The sequence below is a fragment of the Glycine soja genome, chromosome 1 (genome assembly GCF_004193775.1).
Source record: "Glycine soja cultivar W05 chromosome 1, ASM419377v2, whole genome shotgun sequence".
NCBI classification, from domain to species: domain Eukaryota; kingdom Viridiplantae; phylum Streptophyta; class Magnoliopsida; order Fabales; family Fabaceae; genus Glycine; species Glycine soja.
The window spans coordinates 3,802,807-3,826,797 of record NC_041002.1 but is presented as its reverse complement, the minus strand read 5'-3'; the positions used below and the strand labels follow the sequence as shown (position 1 = coordinate 3,826,797).

General features: G+C 34.9%; 1 protein-coding gene across 1 annotated transcript; it reads left to right on the top strand.

Moving 5' to 3' along the window:
* The first annotated feature begins 3,448 nt into the window (after positions 1-3,448).
* LOC114410324 (protein NLRC3-like) lies at positions 3,449-23,866 on the top strand. Its single transcript, XM_028374240.1, has 18 exons — positions 3,449-3,677; positions 3,772-4,048; positions 6,365-6,583; positions 7,382-7,440; positions 19,764-19,901; positions 20,462-20,536; positions 20,611-20,694; positions 20,783-20,844; positions 21,060-21,129; positions 21,465-21,540; positions 21,648-21,778; positions 22,217-22,276; positions 22,444-22,518; positions 22,599-22,703; positions 22,778-22,873; positions 22,976-23,056; positions 23,140-23,241; positions 23,321-23,866. Exons 1-18 carry the CDS (start codon positions 3,636-3,638, stop codon positions 23,387-23,389), a joined length of 1,821 nt encoding a protein of 606 aa, XP_028230041.1. The 5' UTR covers positions 3,449-3,635; the 3' UTR covers positions 23,390-23,866.
* The last annotated feature ends 125 nt before the right edge of the window (positions 23,867-23,991 follow it).

The following is a 23,991-nucleotide window of genomic DNA, read 5'->3' as shown; positions in this document are numbered from 1 at the left end:
TAAATTAAAAATAAATGTATTTAATGTCTTGAAGATATAAAAAGGATTCAATATTATGCAAAGGAAGTAGAATGATTAGTAGAAAGATTGAAAGATATTGAACTATGCCCTCATTTAATAATTTCTGTAATAGTAAGGATATTAAAGGACAGTTTTATTTTTTGGCTCAAACTTTTGGATTTAGAGTAAGACTGAATTTGAATATATTTATCAATAAAAACTTACAAAATAATAAAATAAAAAAGTAAAGTAAAATGAATAAAACTTCATTTATGTAAATTATTGAGCAACTTGTAAAAAAAAAGAGAGTCGGGGATTAAGTGACGACGCACGATGGCTCTCACATTCTCTAAATCTACACAAAAAGGCATCAAAATCCCAATTTTCTTGTCTTATTCTTTCCAAAACAAGAACCCACCATTGCTAAGTTGCCTCAATTGTATTCTTATTAAAAAAATGGTCAACATGTGAAAAGTTTACTCATTTTGCCTCACCAAACACTAAAAGAAGCCAGGGTTCAAGTTTCATATAACAAAGTGGTGCACTGCCACAAGTTTAGGGACAAAACCATCAATCACTAAGTGGTGCCACACTGCCACCGGTACAAAGAACAATTCCCCCTTATGCCACAATGAAAAACATCTAAGGCTTTTAGCATGCCCCAATTTTGCCAAGTGTGCAAGATACAAATAAGAGGAAAAATAATTATATTTAATCTGAGAAGCTCGTCGCTATAAGTGGAATTTGACTTTGTAAACAAGCACCGTTAAATAGTTTAACATTTGTGTATGTCTTCCGATTATTAAGTACATGAAAACTCATGCATAATCACAAGTAGATTCTCACGTGAACAATGAAAAATACTGCGTGTGTATTATAACATCCGGCAGAACACAGCTTATTAATACAAAAATCCAACCAACATACAAGAAGAATATAATAAGACAAAAGTGTAAATGGCATATATCAATAATAAAGTTAACAAGCACAAACAAAACAAGGAACTGTTAAGGCAAACTGAGAGTTTTCAAAGCCTCTCTCTGGCAATGAGAAGTGTAAGCAGAAGGGGAAAGAGTCCACCAACCACTGCATGGTTTTTGAGGCTGCTTGCATGATTAGAAGGTGGTTCTGCTGGAGCCATGTGATCATGCCCCTCGTGAGCAGCTCCAACTGCAACCAAAACAATGAAAAGAGCTATGAAGAATGAGAATTTGACTCCTGAAGCCATACTAGCAATGCCCTCGATCAGATGATTGAAGCTATATAATTCTTTAGTTGCTTCTGCCTTCAACATAATTGGTTTAAATGGGCTATGTTATATAGTAGCATGGCCAGTTGACTTTTACAATTCAAGAGTTGTAACTACTAAATTTGTTTTTTTTTTTTTTATCATACATGAAATAATCTTTATTAAAAGCAACAATTAATTTTGTTGGAGACATATAAGATAGATATTTTTCTCCTAACAAAATCTATTTCATACAAGAGATATAATTAGAATTCAAACCCTAACAAATTAGTTAAAGAATATAAGTTACCATTATTTATCATTATTTTTGTCAACTGTTTGTACTATATGTTTATAGTTTGTATAATAATAATTGATGTTTATATAATTAATACTCCTTGTATGATCTTAAATATTTTCAACGAAAGTAACCCATGCCATTAATGGCTCTTAAATATTTTATGTGTTTACTATACTTGTACAGTTGTGCTAAATTAAATTGTCGTTTAAACGGAAGAAGAAACATTGCTTTCTAAATGATAAATTTCTACAAAACACATGTTTTCCACCCAAAGAAAATGTTTCGTCAATGTCCGTGGCTTGATTTGTTGTAATTATATATTGAACGAAAGTTAGGAACCATTAATTTGACAAATAAAAAATTGCAAGGTTAACTGTACAAAGAAAAAAAATAATTATTAAAATATAGACGTTGGTGAAGTACGCAAAAGAAGAGACATGGTCAATGACATGCAGTACTACATAGTACAACTAATTTGTGCGAAGTACAATAATTTGCTAACATTAAGGGAACTATTTGAAGGTTTGTTCCATAGGGACTATTAAACCTGGTTTCCGATACTTGAGGGGTTACTTAGAAAAATGGTTATGCAAGAAAAATATAAAAAGTAAAATTTTATATAATTACTTAATAAGATAATAAGTTTGTTAATTTATTTAAACAATAATTTATGATTAAATGAAAATGTTAAAAAAAATGAGAGGAAGAGAGCACGACACGTGATCAAAGGATAGATTTTTTCTCGGAATATGTAGATGCAGATATATCCGTTGAATAAATAAAATATACTAGTATTTGTTTAATTATTAATACAATATTTTAAGTATTTTAATTATATGTAGTTAGAGACACTTGATAATTAAATTTTTTTAATAAACATACATGATTTGTAGTTTAAAATAAACAGAAAATTATTTTTTTAAAGTAGACACTAAAAATAAAAATAAAAAATTACTTATTTTTCTAAAATAAGTATTTTTTTCAACAAATATATTTAAACAAGTTGATCCATAATTACCTTCGATAACAACTTTTTTTTAAAATGGTAGGTGACTATGTGTAATAGAAAATCCAAAATCCATAGTCCTAACACAATTATCATTGGTTCTTATCATCTTATAAAAATTTCAAAAATATATTTTTTCACAATACACAACGAAAATACACTTATATATAATAAGATGTGAAAAATGTATAATAAAATCATGATTCCTTTTGTACTAATCGGTGTGACAAAAATTCCATTGTACATTTTCTTTTTATTGTTTGAAAGATAAAAATAACTTAGGTAATAATTGCATAACAAAAATGCATAACAGAATCATGATTTCGTTGTCTAAGTGGGAGTTAACAAAAAATGTAGAATGAAAATTAACATGTTTCGTTGCCCATTGTACAACGGAATCATATTTTTATTATATATATATATATATATATATATATATATATATATATATATATATATATTTTTTTTTTTTATTGTTTGAAAGATAAAAATAACTTAGGTAATAATTGCATAATTTGTAACCTAACGGAATTATGATTTCATTGCGTCACAATTTCTATAGCATAACAGAATCATGATTTTGTGGTGTGTAATTTGTGTAATACAATGAAATCTTATCGACATTGTAGGTGGGAAATAGTGGGTGCCAATATTAGAGGAAATGAGACAAAGGATATTTTGATATTTGCACATTGATGATAGGGGCAAAAAGCAATTTTGAAGGGGCAAAAAGCAATTTTGATATATGCCATTTAAGAGCTTTGCTGGGTGCACCAGCAATAATGCTGGCTGCACCTAGCAACACTCATCAAAAATTAATCGAGCTTTGGGCCTAGAGCCCTTCAATTGGGCCTTACGAACCCATTGATCCCCTCAGACACACACTGCCCCTGGCAGCAATAGTCGTAGTAGAGTTGTTAGTTGATAGAATAGAAGGGAATAGAACCACCGAGACTTCATAGCTAGCTCCTCCATTCTTCTCTGCATTCAATTCTCTCACTCTCCGCCAAAATCCGCACACAAAGCCATTTCCTTATTCATATCTCTGATTCCTTCATTCACCTATCCATTGTTCTATGCTCCTTCATCGATAATAAGCCATGGCCTTCACTTCCACTCTCTCTCTCTACTCTCACCCGCAGGTAACTAACTCCCTCGGAAACCGCTAACTAACAACCGTTCCTCTTTTTCGTTCTTCATCTTGGAAACCCTAACGTCTTCTCGTTCTCGGTGCAGGTTCGCCTCCGCTGCCAGCGGCTGCAATCGCTGGCCTTCACCGCCGCCGGCGTCGCTCAATTTGCGCCGCTTCCGCCTCTGAACTGCCGGAGAACGTGTTCTCCGAGAAGCTTCGTGGTTAGGGCTTCTTCGAGCGTGGAAGGAAGTCGCGCGCGTGCCGGTGGTTCTCGCAGAGTCTATCGCCAGTCTCAGGCCAACGCGCCGCTATCCAGTGCGCCGGTGAAACAGATTGCCAACGTTGTTGCTCCCGTCGCCGCGTTCTTCGCCCTCACTTTTGGTATCCAATGCTTAATTTTCATTTTTTTTATATTTTCGCTATTTTAAATAGATTTCTCTTTAGTTGTTTGTTCGTATCGTTGCCTGCATTTTAGTCTACTCTATGATGCATGGATACTGGTACGTCCCAGTTATGTACGAACCCTTGAAGGATGTTTTTTTTTTTTTTTTTACTTTCTACACGACTTTCAGTATCAATGATTGAGAATTTTGAGCATTCTGTTATTGATTTTAGGACTTTAAAAAGATTAAATGAAGTTTTAAACACCTGTAATATAAGCTTTGAAACTTTATCTAAAAATTTTATTTCATCTTCTTACCGCTTAATTTCGATAGTTGAGGTTCAAAACCAGCAGTCGATAATTCTTCTAATCGTAACAATGAAAAAAAACATAAAATTTTCCTGGAAAACTCCTTGACATTAATATGCACCAAACTGAGCACATATTAATCTGTTAAGGGAACACAGTGTAATTTTTAAAATTAGAGGGAAGAATAGTATAATTTAAGCATATAAATTAGAGGGAAGGATAGTATAGTTTAAGATATTTCATGATAGGGAAATTTAATTTAATGTCATGAGTCAAACTTGAGAGCTTATGTAAGCTTGTGAAGGCTCCATAAACTTAAGGGGGTGTTTGGTAGGAGAGAAGTTTTTGCTTTCTGGGAATCATAGGTTGAAAAACTTAGGGTGTGTTTGGTTTGCATTTTCATTTTCTGTTTTCATTTTTTGAAAACTGTTTTCATTTTCAAAAGATTAGAATTCTCAAAACATGTTTGGTTTGACTTCTTGTTTTATGTTTTCATGAAATAAAAATACTAAAAATTTATGATATATTAACTTCTTGTCTTTTTGTATTTTTAGATTTGTTTAAAATTACATTCATTGTCACCGCAATTTCATTTTACCCGAAATGAGGTTTCTGTTTTCAACTAAAAACACTGAAAACGAGAATTTATTGTTTTCATTTTCTAGTTGTTTCCTGTTTTCATTTTCACTGAAAATGTTTTCAGTAAAAATGAAAACAGAAAACAACCAAACCAAACACCCCCTTATTTTCCCATGTTTGGTATTCATTTCAAAAAAATAATATTCTTGGGAAAGGATGTTTCCCGGGAATGTTTTTTGATCAGTTTGCCACGGAAACTTTCCAACGGGAGAGGTGGAAATTTTACTCTCCTGAGTTTAGTTTTTCTTTTACTACATTAAAAACATCATGTTATACTTTATTAAATTATATAATGTGGTAAATAATTAAATAATAGGTAAAAATACATGTAACTTTTTTATTCCTAGAAAACTTATCTAAAGATCCTCAATGACCAACCAAACAAATTTTATTCATTCCTGGACAGGAAAAAATTTCTCCCCTTCCCTAATAGTTTACCTAATAAAATAATAATATTAAAAAAACATAATGATAGTATCCAACAAAATATTATACCATAAAAATATCCAACATTCCTACTTCATAGTGATCTATTGTCACAATACACAAGTGATTTCCATTTACAATGATCTCAAATTATGAAGTTCTCAACTAATATTGCAAGTTCAGACGAAGAATAAAAGAGCATCCGATGGGAATGCCATCATGTTCATGCAGAGGGCTGTTTGAGAAGAGGCTACCTTCTTCACTCATTGCAGTTTCAGACTACACAGGCAGCTCCAACCTGGCACACAAGCATCTTTTGCAGGTCGTGGTGGCTGCATCTTGCAGGTTCATCCTTAGATCGTGGTTGTCATAGGTTCACCTCTGCCTTGAGGCTCACTGAAAGAGTTGTTGTGTTCGCCAGAGGTGGGTCACAAGAAGCAAATGCAAAAGATTAATGGTGGGGGCTGGTTGTGAATGAGGCAAATGAGAAATGTGTCATGAAGGTGATTGGGAAAACACAGAATGGAGGAAAAAAAATCAAGGAACACTAAAAAAAACAGTGCTGTTTTGGGCATTTTGGGAGCCTATGTGTGTTTGCCCAAGTCTTCCTGAGTTTGGGCGCCCCTTGTTTACCTGGAGAGCCCTTGTTCCCTTTAAAGTTTTGAAACTCATACACTTTATTTTCTGTAGTATTTTTCCTGTAACCCCTGCTCTCATGACTTAAACACCGAAAATCCTCATGTCTTGCTCTGCTACTGGGTATCCGATATATGTAACTCTAGTTTGGTAGACATTTTGAAATATTGATGCTTCTTAATTAAGCAGTGTTTCACCACTATTAGTATGGTTTGTCTTTTTCTTTATTTTTGTTGTGATTGCAAGCATGTGTTATTTGTTAGATTTCATAATAGTGGCTGTACTAATTTGTTTTCAGCTTACAGTTATCTGGAAATTAGTGGAGAAACTTCTTGTTCCAACTCCAAAGCAATTGAAATATTCAACTGGGGAGAGTCAATCCCCTTCACAAGGACTGAAATGGTCTTTTGCTGCTGGTACAAATTTGTTATCCCAGCTTGGGGAGAAGATTGAGAGACAATCTAGACAGAAGCTCAATGAGTTTGCACGGGAACTGAGGTCATTTCCTAGTATTGATATGTCAGGTATGCTGACTGGATTGATAATTTGATAAATGAAAAAGATATTTACAGTAATTTAATACACTTCAAATTTCATAGTAAAGATTCTCCATTGATAATTTTTCAAAATAACCATTATTTTATCATTTGTGGACTAAACCTGATCCATTTTTTCTTGAATACCAACATTTTTACAGGACAATAATCTATTTGATATTGTACTTCCCTTGATCTATGATATCCTTCCAACTTAATCTAATATGCTTTCAGTTCAAGGTCTGTTCATTATGTTTTCTTTCTTTTCAACTTAATTTTCCTTTCAAATTTGTAGGAATTGATTTAATTTGTAAATGAAATTCTTTGTTTGGAAATTTATGAAATACAAAATGATTTAATTTTGAAATCCTTTCGATTTGTATCAATTTTTGATTGGGTTTGATGTCATTTTAGTTTTAATTGTTTGATTGACAATCTACCTTGTATTTGTTTACCCACTTTACCACAATCTTAATACGGATAATAAAGTAAATTACTTAACTAAATGAATTTCTTTTATTGCTAATGTATTCCAAACATGTATTTGATTTGTAAATCAATTTAACCCATATTTTTATATTAGGATCACAACATATGATTTGATTGGTAAATCCAATTATTTCTATCCTAAACAAAGCAAATCAATTCCATATTTTAATCATTCCTAACATAACATATTTCTTGCTTTATTGCAGACTCTATTGACATGACTATTTAAAGTGTGGGTACTTTTGAAGTGAATGGATAAATAAAAGGAAAAATAATTATCTTACATTAATTTGGCAGGGCGCAACTTTGGAGATGAAGGATTATTCTTCCTTGCTGAGAGCTTGGCATTCAACCAGGTAACAAATATCCTTCATTTATCATTGCTTTCATATTTTCTTGTATATTTACTGATTATAGAGGAGCTGCCAGTTTTGATACTGTTATTGAAAGATATGTTGTGATGTTACCTTCTGTACAGGCATATGCCGAAATTATTGAGTGTTCATTCCTTCAGTTACTTAATGGAAGAAATCTACTGAACAGTTGAATCAATTTTAACATCTTTGAAAGCCAAACATAAGTGTTAATGTAACAATTTTCTCCCCTCATCGAAACATAATAATAGTGGTAGCAAGTATATTCTTGTTAGTTATAATTGTAAATTTAAATGTTTTGTTATCAGCTACTAGTCATGAAGTGCAAGTATGGATATGTGGAACATAACAACTTGCTTTAAAAATGGCACATTTACACAATGACATGATGGAAAATCCCATACTTTTTTTTTTATCCTTTTAACACATTAAATTATTAAGTATATCTATTCTCAAAGTATAACTTAAATCAGAATGCCATCATGGCTTAATCAATGTAATTAACGTGGAATATTTCAACATTTACTTTAAAATAAATCCATCTATGACCTTTAGCTAGTTGGTCTGCAGGTAATATGAAGTAAAAGGGTGTGTGATTAGATAGTGCATGAGAGTGTATCTGTAAAGGTCAGTAGGGCTAATAAGTCCAACCAAATATGTTGAAAGTTGAGATACCAGTTAGTGAAACCACTATGCAACTTACAATGGCTGGGCATGGCATCTGTTTTTGTGAGAATGAATTATTCTACCTAAATGCTTAACCAATTTTTATTACTGATGTAACCTTGTAAGTTGTAACCTTTCAAGGGCAAGTGTTTTTATGATTGAATGCATTGGGTTAGATGGTCAGTTAATAGTATCAGCAGCACCCACTTAATGAGATTGGACACAGGTTCCATTTTTGGTCTATGAAATATGCTCCAAAATGAGTTTGAGAAAAGAGAATTAAATATTTTCTGAATTTGCTCGACTGTATTATCCACCCAGTAGAATGGACTTTTTTATTCAAGAGTATTACAAAGATAATTAATGCCAAAAAAAAAGTTACAGGAGAACAATTAAGATACTGCTACTTCCTAAGATGCAATGATGCAATGAGCAGCTATATCAAGTATCTAGGCTACTTGGTTTTCAATAAACTGAGAAAGAGGAGAGAAAACTAAAGAAAAATGTAACTGATATTGTTGTGATCTGAAAAGTTAGTTAGAGTTAGTTACAACATATATAGACCTCTGACCTACTAAACTAACACTAACAGATTCTGACTCCCTAATCCTAGTGAGGTGCAGTTAGTCGAAGCTAACAACTCTTACAAACATATAGTTTTCTGTCTAACACTAGAGTGGTGCTGTTAGCAAAAGCTAACAGCCCTTTCAATCATTTTACAAAACTGTTTTCACAGCTGTACAATTACATACTCTAATGCCCCTCCTCAAACTCAAGGGGAAGAGTTTTCAGAAGAAACACTCTTCACATTGAGTTTGCCTCTAAGAACTTCAAATCTTGATGCAGAAAAAGGCTTAGTCAATACATTAGCCCTCTGATCCAAAGATGGAATATGGACAATAGAGAGCTACTTGGCCATAATCTTTTCCTTTACAAAAAATGCATCAATTTCCATGTGTTTTGTACGACTGTGAAATATTGAATTGTGAGCAATAGAGACAACACTCCGGTTATCACAAAAGATCCCAAGAGTGGTGAATGGAACTTGTAATTCTGTCAGTAGAGCATGAATCCAAGTTAACTCAGTGGAAGTTTGAGCAATGCTGCGATATTCAGCTTCAGTACTGGATTTGAAAGTAACTTTTTGTTTGCAAGACCACCAAGATATTAAATTTGGACCAAGAAATATATAGCAGCGCCTGTCATCGACATCAAATGCCCAGTCAGCATCACAGAATGCGCAAATAACCAAGGGCTTTGTAACAGAAGTAGACTGAAGAAGTAGGCCATGAAACAAAGTGCCTTTGAGATACTTCAACATCCTTTTCACCACTGCCCAACGAGAGTCTAGAGGGGCAGCCATAAATTGACAAACCTTATTGACATCAAAGCTGATTTCGGGTTTGGTAAGGGTAGCATATTGTAATGCACCAACTGCATATCTGTATAGAGTTGGATCATAGAAAACATCCGCACCATGTCGAGATAACTTGCAGTTGGAGACCATTGGAGAAGAAAATCATGAATGTATTTACTCTATAAGTCATCAAGATAGAATTATTGGACAAATACTTGATTTCCAGACCTAAGAAATAATCCAAATGACCAAGTTGCTTGAGGGAGAATGCAGTGTGTAGTTTATTTGTGAGCTGCTGAATTAGAGAGGTTGAGTTACCTGTGAGAATTATATCATCTACATAGACCAAAAGGTAAACAATATGCATTTGTTTCCAATAGATAAATAGGGATGAATCACTTTTGCTCCCAACAAAACCAAACTGCAGCAGAGTAGATTTCAGTCTGTCAAATCATTGCCTTGGGGCCTGTTTCAAGCCATAGAGAGCTTTGTTGAGCTTGCAGACTAGAGACTTATCTTCAACTTCAAAACCAGGAGGTTGTATCATTAAAACAGATTCTTCAAGAGAGCCATTTAGAAAAGCATTGTTCACATCAAGCTGGAACAATTTTCACCCATGGGACAGAGCAAGAGTGAGAACAATTCGAATGGTGACAGGCTTGATCACAGGAGAAAATGTCTTATCAAAATCAAAACCATGAATTTGATGAAATCCCTTGGCTACCAGTCTTGCTTTGAACATGTTAATGGAACCATCAACATTTTTCTTTACCCTGAAAACCCATTTACAACCAATGGCCTGTCTATTAGGAGGTAAGGGAACTAAGTCCCAGGTATTGTTATTCAGCAAGGCATCATACTCTTGCTGCATAGCTGTAAGCCAGTCTGTATTTTCCAGAGCTTGTTTCATAGTTTTAGGCTTAGAATGGGTAAGGAATAAGGAAGGATGTAGTTTAGGATTGTGAATTCCAGATTTAGACCTTGTTTGAATAGGGTGTATATTTATTGATATTGAACTAGGTGATGAAATAGACTTTGAGGTGGATGCAGCAGGGGTAGTAGACTCTGAAATTTGAGGCTGAATAAAGGTAGGTGCAGAAGTGGATGGTTGAGGTACAGAAATAGAGGTGATGGGGGAATGAGCTGGTATAGGAGAAAAATCAGGGGGAACAAGAGGAACAAAAGCTGAATTAGAAGGTGACATTTGAGATGACCGAGGGATAGAGGTAACAGAAGGTGGAGAAAGGTTAGGATTGAGACTAAAGTAGGAATCAAGATTTTTAGTGGAGTTAGAGGAAGAGGGAAACATATCAGAATAGGGAAATCTTAATTCATTAAACAAAACATCTTTGGAAATGTAAATTCTGTCAGATGAGGACAAACATTTGTAACCCTTGTGGGAAGAGGAATATCCCAAAAATAAACATTCTTGAGATCAAAACTTCAGTTTGTGTGTATGGTATGGTCTCAGTAAAGGAAAACAGGCACAGCCAAATGTTTTAAGAAAATGATAATCAGGATCCTTATTAAACAGGGTAACAAAAGGAATAGCAAAGTTGATGGAAGTAGTGGGAAGCCTGTTAATTAGATAGACAGCTGTAGTAAAGGTATAATCCCAAAACTGCAAGGGTAAAAAGGCATGATGCAACAATGTAAGTCCCAAATCAACTGTATGTGTGTGTTTTCTTTCAACCAAACCATTTTGGTAATGAGTGTGGGGACAAATTAATTTGTGAGAGATGCCATAAAAGGTTAGAAGAGTAGAAAAAGGTCTGTATTCACCCCCTCAATCAGATTGAATACTCTTGATTTTGGTGTTAAGTTGTAGTTCAACCATTGACTTGAAAGCTTGAAAAACAGAAATAGTTTCAGCCTTGGACTTTATGGGAAATATCCAGGTGTACCTAGAGAAGGCATCAATAAAGGAGACATAATATTTATAACCAGCATGAGGTAACATGAGAAGGTCCCCACAAATTTGTGTAAATAAGCTCTAAAGGGGAGTAAACAGAAGCAGAATTGTGAGATAGTAATCTATGAGATTTGCCCATACAGCAAGAAGAACAAAACTATGACATTTTTATTCGATGGAGAAATGTTACAATGAGTGAAAACAGTTTTCATTACATGACCATTAGAGTGGCCTAACCTAGCATGCCAGAGATTAGCAACACTGGAAGAAGAAACAACAGAACTGGAAACTATACTAGAGTTATTATTAACAGTAGCAGTTGAACTAGAGAAGCCAGTGTTTGAAACAAAGGTTGAGGTAGACATCAGCAGAGAGGGGTTGTCTTGAAGCTTGATATTATGAATGGAGTAAAAGCCCGTCATCACCAACAACTCTTGGAGGAAGGGTCTTATTGGTCTCCTAACATTTCACAAGTCATAAATGAGGATGAAATTCAAAGAAAACAAAATTATCTTTGGCAAATTGACTCACACTAAACAAATCTTTTGAAATTGAAGGAACGTGTAATAGTTTGTGAAGTTTAAATGTTATGCCAACATCATTAGGGGACACAAAGGATGAGGAACCAATATTAGAGATACTTAAACTTCATCATTGCCTATGAAAATCTGATCGGGTCCATCAAAATGGGTGAACTGTTTAATATTCTACGAATCACCAGTCACATGAAAACTGGCTCTAGAGTCTGGAATCTAGGTGGAGCCAGTAGGACCATTTCCACGAGATGAAGAATTTGTGTGCATGGCACTTGGTTGGCTGGGGCCTAGAACAATAGTCTTAGAATTGAGATTAACTCAGGTATTGGAGGTTCTGGCTGAACCAGTGGAGTTAGGAACGGGTTGAAGTGTGGTAGGATCAAAGGTTAGAGATTCAAGGGGCTGAAAATTCATATCAGTCTTAAAATGACAAACATTGATAGTGTGTCCATATTTAAGACAAATTTGACACTAGAAGTTAGCGAATCGAGCATCGTTGCGTCCTCTGCTGGAGCCACCACCACCGTGTCCGACACCTCGATCAGAAAAATCACCACGACCGCCACCACGACCATATGAACTTCGAGAACCACCAAAATCACCAGTTTTAGAAGAGTTTTGGTGCGAATAGGCTTGAGTGTAGTTCAATGACGCAAAACTTATCACCGGTGCATCTCTGTTGTAACGTGTAAGTCGAGTTTCATGATCATAGAGTAAAACTTCTATCTCTGCAATGGATGGTGTCGCAACCTACCCTTCGGCAAGAGGGCGAAGAGAAATAAAAAAGTGCGTCTTCTCATGAAGGAAATGCGTGGAGTCGCCACCAACACTTATTTGAGGAAAAACATTAGAAAAACCAAAAAAGACGAAGGTTTGCAAATTTTGAAAATAAGGGTTCGGGAGTTGTTTACGCACGGGGAAGGTATTAGCACCCCACGCGCCCGTTACAAGGGACGACAACCTTTAATCGAGTGTGCAAAAACGTGACTTCAAAATTATGTATTTTTTTTTTATATCCGTTACAAGGGATGGCAACCTTTAATCGAGTGTGCAAAAGCGTGACTTTGAAATTATGTATTTTTTCTTTTTATATTGTTTATTTTTTTTGGGACAACAAGGGGTGTTGCCCTTGCTCCTATGTATCCTTAGATGCGATGAGGAATTCAGACCTATATAGTTCTTTAAGTCTGAAAGTTTTGTGTGTTAAATGGATTTTATGTTTTTTGAAAGATTGATTTTAATTGCGAACAAAAGTCGTTTAAGGCGTTGGACCTTGAAACGATCTCAAGTGATGCTTGATGAAAAGCGGAGAGAATCGTTAAGGCGTTGAACCTTGAAACGATCTCAAGTGATATATTTTGATGAAATGAAGAAATTTATGAGTTGGTTTTATTTTGGTTTTGCTTATTAACCTTCAATCCTTTTTTAAAGATAACTTACGATACTAATGAACGGTTAAAACTTACTTTACAAGAAGAAAATGAAATTACTGATCATAGAAGAAGGAGATGAAGATGCACAAAACAAGAAAGAGGACCCCTAAGGGTGTATAGATCACATTCAAATCCTTAAAACAAAAACTAACCGGATGACGAATGAACAAAGAATGATGCAGAAGTCGATTACGGTTGCAATTCGGTAGCGCCTCAGTCTCGTTTTTCTCTTCTTTCTTTTTCTTCTCTCTAATTTCTCTCAATGTTGGACCTTGAAACCATTCACTCAGTCTCCCTAACGCCTATTTATAGCAAAAGATGACATTTGGGGTCATGGCAGCTCGCCCAGGTGAGCTGTTGCTTCAACCTGAAGTAACCTTGCTCAAATGATAGTTCCCGGACAAAATTAAGGTATGAAAGATGAAGTGTGCTTCTTACTCTCGATTACAGAGATCACCAGCGTGTAATCTGACGGTAGTCCTTCGAGAAGTGCATCAATGTTAGACAAGTGACCTCAGATATCTTAAGAAGGGGGGGTTGAATTAAGATATCACAAGCTATTTTCCCAATTAAAAATTTTACTCTTCTTTAATGAAAATTTCAATGCACCCTTATTATGAGTTATTATAAGACAATTCAAACTAAACTTCCTTAATGCAAAAGATAAATGACAATAAATAAAGAAGTTTAAGGGAAGAGAAAGTGCAAACTTAGTTTATACTGGTTCGGTCACACCCTGTGCCGACGTCCAGTCCCCAAACAACCCGCTTGAGATTTCCACTATCTTGTAAAATCCTTTTACAATCTCTGAACCATACAAGGACAATCCTTCCTTTGTGTTCAGATCACTTTACAATAAGAGACCCTCGGTCCCTTAATCACTTTTCTTGAGTAAGAAGAAAGAGAAAAAGATATCTCTCTTGTAAGAGACAGATTGTACAATGAAACATTCAAATAATTCCTTATCGAATTGCAAGTGTTTTAGCCAAAGAATTTTTGGAAGATAAGACAATTTGTTCTTTTGAGAGGATAAGACTTTTTGGTCAGTGAAAACTCTGAAGAATTTTCGTATCCCTAGTCACTTATATATAGGCCTTTGATGGCCATTCAAAAACATTTGAAAAGATGTGACTGTTGAGAGTTATTTCAGAAAATTCTCCACTAGTAATCGATTACCATAATGGTGTAATTGATTACACCGTTATTTCTGATGAGTTATGACTCTTCTCTTTTGAAATTTGAATTTTTAAACACTGGTAATCAATTACCAACTCATTGTAATCAATTACATAATTTGAAATTTAAACTCAAATTTCTTAAGGCTGTTTTAAAACGTTCAAAACCTCTGGTAATCGAATACAAGCCTTGTGTAATCGATTACATGCTTTCAAAAATATTTGAAACCATTTAAAACCCTTTCAAAAAGCATATTGGCCACTTGTAATCGATTACATCTTTTGGTAATCGATTACCAGAGAGTAAAACTCTTTCAAAAACATTTTAAGTAAAACTCTAGAAATTATCTTGATCATATTTCTTGGATATCTTGGATTCTTGTCTTGAATAAAACTTGAAAAACGCATTCCTTTGGCATCATCAAAACATTAGGATAGCTTTGCTTCTTCAATCTTCCCCTTTTTGATGATGACAACATTCTGAAATCAAGATAAGCTAACATACTTTTTGATAATGCGTACACACAACCCTTTCTCCCCCTATCTTTTAGAATTTGTGCCTAAGTTGATAAAGTGGATAAATTCTAATAATTTCTAACAACCCATGTTCTTGTTCTCTCCCCCTTTGGCAACATCAGAAAGCCAAAAACGTGAAAAGAACTATGTAATGCAATCAATATCAAACAAAGTCATTCATAAATCAAAGCAAACCACACAAAGTTGTAAACAACCAATTCAAAATCTAAGAGTAAGCAAACACAATCTAAAAATAACCATCCATAATAAAATCCAACAGAATTATAACTAAAGCAATAAAAGCCAGAATACACGGCTGAAATAAAGAATTGCGAGTAATAGTAAGAAGAACTATGGGTCGGCTGGTGGATCAAAGCAACGGCGAATGAAACCCATGTCATCTTCAAGCTAAGTAATACGAGTGTCCATTACTACGAAACGTGCATTCATGGCATCCAGACGACTATCCATGGCATCGAAACGGTCACCGACGAATGTTCGAAGCCCACGAAGTTCAGAAAGGACTTCAGAGCAGAGGAAGCATCTTTCTGTGGCGGAGGTGACGGAGTACGCTCATGTGGTAAGTCTTGTTTCCTAAGCCATTGTCCATCACGATCCTTACAGTAATCAAATGAAGGAACTACACCAGCACCAATGGCAAAAGACCTTTTGACTTGAACAAAAGGTTCATCATCTAGAGGAATTTGAAAATAACGAAGAAAAAGGGTGATCCACTGAGGATATGGAAGAGGTGCATTGGCCCGTAATGCCTTATGCATTCGGTACCTAACCAAGTGAGCTCAGTCGATCTGACGACCGATAAGGAAAGCCAACATCAAAATCAAATCCTCCTCAGAGGCTTGAGCCAGATTAGAAGAACGGGGAAACAAAATTCTAACTATGATGTAGTGGATGATGCAACAATGAAGAGTTAATCATCCGGCAAGCAATCTACCGGTCATATCAGCCTGGTCATTACAGACCATACGGCGAGCATCATGATTAGAATAATCGAACTTCCAGTCATCAACAATGGTATCCTCAAAACGTGCACCTTGACTGGGTAATTTAGTTAATAAAAAGAACAGAGATTGATCAATGATCATAGAAATACCATGCACCTCAGAGTGAATCGTACCATCCTGGATTTTTAAATTACTGTAAAAGACTCTAACTAGTTCAGGATAATAAGGCAATTTTAAGAACATAAAATCAACTAATCCAGAATTTTGAAACACTTGATAGCAGTCAAATGTCTCATCATCAAAGAAAGCTCTAATATGATTTTAGTAGAAAATTGAGAAGAGTACCGTAGACGTTGATCATCTGAAGAAAATAAAGTAGATGATCGTGGAGATGACAAGGGAGGAGGAACTGGTACTGTGGGTGCTTTAGGTGGTCCGTGGCATCGATGGCCAGCAGCGGCGGTGGTGGAGGACGTTCCCTTTCGCTTTTTAGACGATTCTGCCATTTGATGAGTTTTTGACGAATTTCAATTGGTGGAATCGAAAGAGGGTTGAAAAAGATGAAGATTGAGCTTTGTGGGACGGGATTTGGTTAAGAATTGAGGAAGTTATGAAGATTTGAAGAATTTGGGAGAAGGGCGCCGTCACGTTCGAGGCTGTCGTGGTCTGCAACTTCTGAAGTGTGAGATATACATAGAGAATGACACGCTGTAATCGATTATAGGTGCACACAGCTTGCTGGTAATCGATTACAGGCCACCTATTCTTATGTAATCGATTACATGTGATGGTAATGTGATGGTAATCGATTACTAGAACATCATAATAGTCATTTCTTTTAAAATTACCTATGTCTATGCTTAAAAAATCATCTAACTATATCAGTCAACAATAATGATAATCATTCAATTCATCCAAGCAAAAATCAATCACACAATAACACATCAATCAAACACAATCAAAAACTTACAATCAATCAATCATCAAACACAAATACTACTAATTAAATTAACAATTATAAATAACCACTAATAACACACACGAAATTTGGCTCAAGGTAATCCTATTTATCATGATGAGGATAAAAACTTAGTAGATTACCTATTATCTAGATCATTGATATCTAAGAGACCTAATTCTCTCCTAATAGCAAAGAATGATTCCTTAGGGAGAGAATTTGTAAAGATATCAGCAAGCTGATTCTTTGTATCAACAAATTCTAAAACACAATCTCCCTTTTGAACATGGTCTCTTAAGAAGTGATGTCTAATTTCTATATGTTTAGTGCTAGAGTGCTGAACAGGATTCTTGGAAAGATTTATAACACTCGTATTATCACATCTTATAGGAATATGGTCAAGTAATATTTCATAGTTAGAGAGTTGTTGCTTCATCCAAAGAATTTGAGCACAACTACTACCAACAGAAATATATTTCGCTTCTACAGTAGATAGAGTAACACTATTTTGTTTCTTACTATGCCAAGATACTAGAGCAGAACCAATGAACTGACAAGTTTCACTAGTGCTCTTTCTATCCGTTATAGAACCGGCAAAGTCTGAATCAGAATAACCTATTAAAGTGCATGTGAAATTCTTAGGATACCATAAACCTATATTCATAGTGTCTAACAAATATCTTATGATTCTTTTAACGACACTAAAATGTGATTGTTTGGGATTTGATTGAAATCTAGCACACATACACACACAACATTATATCAGGTCTGCTAGCAGATAAATAAAAAAGGGATCCGATCATACCTCGATATTGCTTAAAGTATTGAGATGTTTAAGCAGAGAATGACAACCTAAGGTAACAACCATTACTGAATCACGAGATTTAACTACTAGTAGACCCTTCTTTATACATCCATTATTGAGTCACGAGATTTAATTGCTAGCAGACCCTTCTTTATACAGTCATTACTGAATCGATTACAAGTGAAAAAATTCAGAAAAAACTTTTTGAAAAGACACATCTCTTCAAACCATTTTGAAAAGGCACGAAGGGTCAATATATATGTGTGTGTATGACTTCAAAAAGCAAGGGAAAAATATTTCAAGAGAACTTCATTGTCAAATGCTCTCTCAACAACTCTTGGACAAATACTTGAAAATTTATTAAGAATTCATCCAGGAACTTCAATTGTAATATCCTTCTCTTAAAGAGAGAATTCTTCTTCTTCTTCTTCTTATTCAAAGAGATTGATTAAGGAATTGAGGATCTCTTAAGTTGTAAGGATTCCTGAACACAAGGGATGGGTTGTCCCTGTGTGGTTCAAACTTTGTAAAAGGGTTTTTACAAAGAGAGTGGAAAATCTCAAGTGGGTTGCTTGAGGACTGGATGTAGGCACGGAAAGTAGCTGAACCAGTTTGTATTTTTCTCTTCCCTTATTTCATTTATTTTATTGCAATCAATTTTGTCTTGCATGTTTAAAGAACATTATTAAATTGATTGTTGCTTCTTCTTCTGCATTCTGAGCCTATCATTCAGAAGGGGGGTCAAAAGTTTGTTTGTGGGAAATTAATTCACCCCCTTCTTAAGATAACCGAGGCCATTTGTCCAAAAATCAACATACTCCTCGTGACGAATAGGAACTCCGACGTCGGCAAGTTCATCAACATATCCTTTGATTTTGCACAAGTACTCATCCATCGATTTGCCGTCAAGAGTAAAAGCACGCATCGCAGTGCAAAGCTGACGCGCACGGGACTTTGTATGAAGGCTAAAGCACTCATGAATCTTCTCCTAAACTTGATAAGAGTGATTCGAGCCAAGAACACATGATAATATAGATTTCGAAAGAGTCGATTGTAGCCAAACAAGGAGTGTTTGATCTTGAACCTCCCGGGCTTCATAGTCAGGGTTGACGCAATCAACAATTTGATCGTCCTCCGTGAGATAGCGAGGTGGAATGATGGGATTGACGGCGAAACGCTGCAACTTGTATGATTTGATAACTGGTTCAACATGTTGACATCAGTGAAGATAATTCAAGTCATCAAGTTTTTTGGCAATGGAGTTGGGAAACGACTGAGAAACAAAGTTCGAAGGAGCGGAAGCCATGAAAGCAATGAACTAGACCTTGCGAAGGGACGATGATTACAATAAAATGGCTTTAGATACCATTTTCGATAAAATGAGAAAGAGAAGGAGAGAAAACTAAAGAAAAATGTAACTGATATTGTTGTGATCTGAAATGTTAGTTAGAGTTAGTTACAATAAAGGTATATATAGACCTCTGACCTACTAAACTAACACTAACAGATTCTGACTCCCTAATCCTAGCGAGGTGCAGTTAGTCAAAGCTAACAGCCCTTACAAACATATAGTCTGCTGTCTAACACTAGAGGGGTGTTGTTAGCAAAAGCTAACAGCCCTTACAATCATTTTACAAAACTGTTTTCACAGTTGCACAATTACGTACGCTAATACTTGGAAAAATAATCATTAAAGAAGCTCTTATCTCCTAAAATATTCCTATTTCCAACAGAGAGAATTGGTTAACACAAGGAATAATTTTTCAACCAATGTATGAGTTATATTCTTAATAGCTCAATAAATGCATGGGAAATGATTAATATCTGATTAATAGACTTCACAATAAATTTACTGTATAAAAGAAAATTATTATTTAATACATTAAAAGTGATCATATGTTTCTTATAATTAGGAAAAAAAAAAAAATACTACCATTTGTGTTCTGTCTGTGAGCACATCCTAAATATAAATTGTTATAAAGATTGCAGAGGAAGTGAGTTTTGCTGCAAATGGTATAACTGCAGCTGGATTGAGAGCTTTTGATGGTGTTCTTCAATCAAACATCACATTGAAGACTCTTGATCTTTCAGGAAACCTTGTTGGAGATGAAGGTGCTAAGGTCAGTTCCAAGGGGTTTAGATGTATTACGCACTTCTATGAATTCAAGATTTGAGTTAATTACTGTTGGGATTCCTCTATTTTATCTAATTATTGAAAGGTCCTTATAATATATTTTTGGATGATTTTTATAAAGGCCGTGTGTGTATATACACTTTTATCTGTTTGGGTGATGGGGTAGTGCAGATGAGGAGTACAATTGATTATTATAGGCTTATTTGTTCACTGTTTCAGCTTGTTTAATTATCGGCTATCCTATATCAAGCATATACAGGATGACTGGAATAGCTATTACACAATGTTCCTCTCTCTATAATACTGTATTTGCTAAAATATATTCATTTTTTATGCCGTAAAGAACAACGACGAAGAAGCTTATGGCTTAACTAACCATGATGATTATTAGAATTATGTAGATATGTTTATAACCCACCTCCATCCTCTCTCAAACAGATAAAAGAAAATAAATTTGTTAACAGTTACTGCTGATCTTTCTCATACACTTAGGTTTAACTATTGTATTCAACTATTGACTATCAATATCCTATTCATTCTTTACAGTGCTTATGTGACATATTGGTGAATAACTCTAGCATTGAGAAGCTCCAGCTAAACAGTGCTGACTTGGGTGATGTGGTTAGCTTGCTGATCCGTATTTTTCATATAATGCCTCCCATATGGCACTAAGAAATGCTTACTGTGTTATGCAGGGTGCAAAAGCAATTGCTGAAATGTTGAAGAAAAATTCAAGTTTGCGGGTTCTTGAACTTAACAATAACATGATTGAATATTCTGTATGCAATTTACCTAAGCTTATTCTAAGGCCATAGTTGCCTGAGTGTCTAAATCTTATTTTGATTTGTTTCTTGGAAATGGAGGCAGGGATTTTCAAGTCTGGCCGGGGCACTTCTTGAGAATAACAGTATACGAAATATACATCTCAAGTGAGTAAGAATTGTCACATTAAGTATTCTCTTCAAAAAAATTCTCCCCCAATTCTCCCTGTGGGAAATTTTGAGGGAATGATAGTTTGATTTATGATGTTCATGCTTTTGATGTTGCATTTACCCTAGGAATTGTTTCATGAGTAAATCTTTAACAGCTCATTACTTAATCTTTTCCTCTTTTGTGAATTCTTTTGACATCATCACTATTCTAGTGGCAATTATGGTGGGGCTTTGGGGGCTAATGCATTAGCTAAAGCACTTGAGAGCAACAAGTCAATAAGGGTACTATTCTTATTTTCTTTTGAATTAAATGCCCAACATTACATTCATCCCTTTAAGTTCTTGGTATCGCTTTCAGAATTCCCACCTTGGCCATTAGATCTTGTTATCTTATCCAGTTCCAAAACACGTTTCATATAGCAGTGTTATTAACTTATTATGTATTTCCTTACAGAACACCTCAAATTCTGTAGCATATCTAAGAAAAATTGAGCAATAACCTTTCAAGATGTATTCTCTTATCACAATGACAATGCTGCTGCATCCACTAGAAGCATATCTGGTTGTATGCAGCCTTAAACAAGCATGATTTACCCTGAACCTCAGTATATGGACAGGAACTTCATTTGCATGGGAATTCTATTGGAGATGAAGGAATCTGTTCTTTGATGACAGGGTTATCTTCACATAAAGGTTAACTTGTACTAATTTCTGATATTGACTGATCATGTGTCATTTATGCTTGTAATGTTCCACTTTAATATTTTACTATTAACTGACAAGCAATATTTGTTCTCAAGGGAAACTTACACTTCTAGACATAGGCAACAACTCATTAACAGCTAAAGGTTCATTCCATGTCGCTGAGTATATTAGGAAGAGCAGAAACCTTTTATGGTTGAACCTTTACATGAATGACATTGGTGATGAGGTATTCTATCTCAAACTTGTCCCCTATTTCACATAGTGTGATTATCATAAATCTTATCAAAATTTTCAGTGTGAAGTCATGCAATGAATAGGATCCTTAAGATGCTTAAGAATAGATACATGATATTTATTATCAGTAATCTAGAATATGATGTTTAAACTAGTTTTGTGTATCTGCAACAAGTTGAATAGTAAATTGATGTGTATACTATACTCAGAAATAACCATGTGTGCACTCTTTTGTCTCATTTAAGTGTACAAGTAGTCAGGGAGGATTGATGGCTGGTAGTTGTACCTTAGAAAACTTACTTTTTCGTTTTCCCTTTATATTAACAGTAACAACTACTGCAACAAATTTAATAGTTCTGCAGAGATAGATTCTTAAGAGGACAATGAGTTTTGATTATAGTCATTAAACTGATTGTGTATAACATGTCAGGGAGCCGAAAAAATTGCAGTTGCTTTAAAGGAAAATCGGTCAATATCAACGTTGGATCTGGTAACAAGATCTCTTTTTTTTTTTTTTTTTTTACCTTTTAGTTTGTATTCTGTACGTTCCCTGCCATGTCACTGCCCTTGCTCTGGCCATTAACTAAAGAAAGAACTAAAACATGGAGGCAGTAATACTATTGCTTGGGACATGACTTGCCTGAGTTGATATTGCAGGGGGGAAATAACATTCACGTTGATGGCGTTAATGCCATTGCTCAAGTTTTAAAAGATAACTTAGTTATTACCACTGTAAGCCTCTACTTTAGTTTCTCATCTTTGTTCTGTTGTTTGTCTTTTCTATACACTGACAGATTTTATCTCATTCTTAGTTAGAACTTAGTTATAATCCCATTGGACCAGATGGAGCCAAGGCCTTGGCTGAAGTTCTCAAGTTTCATGGGAACATAAAAACCCTTAAGCTTGGTTGGTGCCAGGTAACCTTTTCACCATGAATTACCTGTAAATTGTTTGTAATAACTTTTATTTGTAACATTGGATAACTTTATAGATAGGAGCAAAAGGGGCAGAGTGCATTGCAGATGCTTTAAAATACAATACCACCATATCGATTTTGGACTTGCGAGCAAACGGTCTAAGAGATGAAGTTTGTTATCCGTACCTTGAGTCATTTTACCCTTTAATCATTTTTTCAAATCTTCATCAGTCAATCTTAGGATGTTATTGTTTTATGAATCAACTATTGCAGGGTGCACAGAGCCTGGCTCGCAGCTTGAAAGTGGTTAATGAAGCTTTAACCTCTCTAGATTTAGGATTTAATGAAATAAGGGTATGAATGTGTTCTTTTGTGTTTTTGGTTCATAACCCATGGAAATTATATCATCTCTAATGCCATAGTTGTCTGATTCACAGGATGATGGAGCTTTTGCTATTGCTCAAGCACTCAAGTCTAATGATGATGTAGCTGTCACATCACTAAACATTGCCAGTAACTTCCTAACAAAATTTGGGCAGGTGATGTATTTTGTGCTATTGCTTAGTTTACCTCTCCTTTTATTTTGTTTTCATGGATCTGAATATACTTCACATTCAGGGTGCTTTGGCTGATGCGAGAGACCATGTTTTGGAGATGACCGAAAAGGAAATCAACATCTTCCTCTAGAAGACACTATATTCTGCGATAAATTCTTGATATAAACTAGAGCAGGTTTATTATTATTGCATATAAGCTGCCGGCAAGTACTGGTAGTGGTAAGAGCTCGTTCACATAATTTTTTTGAGTTCTGACCATTCAGTGAGTGAAGTATAGAAATTCGTGTACTGTAGCCTTAAATTGTTGATGTTGAAACCGTTAACAGTTGCATATTCTATTGATCTCTTGGATGATATAGCTCATCCACAAAAGTGAATTTGTTAAGATTATTGTTATCATTCTTGGTATAGTTTTTATAAGTTACAAGCATGATAGCTTGTCAGCAAAGAGGCATCACATGTAGTTTGCCTTTGCTAATGGTAGATTTTTTCTTTTGGACCTTTTGTTGCCAAGTTATATAGAATTGTCTAATGGGTGTTTTGAGAAGACTTTGTATTATTATTTTATTATGTGGCAAATTTTATTGTACACATGAAATTTCAGGAATGCATTATCTGACACATTGTTCATATTGGTTACTCTTTAAAACACTATTGAGTACCCAAAACAATATTAGAATGGCTAAAACAAACTGACAAGGAATAAAGCAGAAAGATTTTTTTTTACAGGAA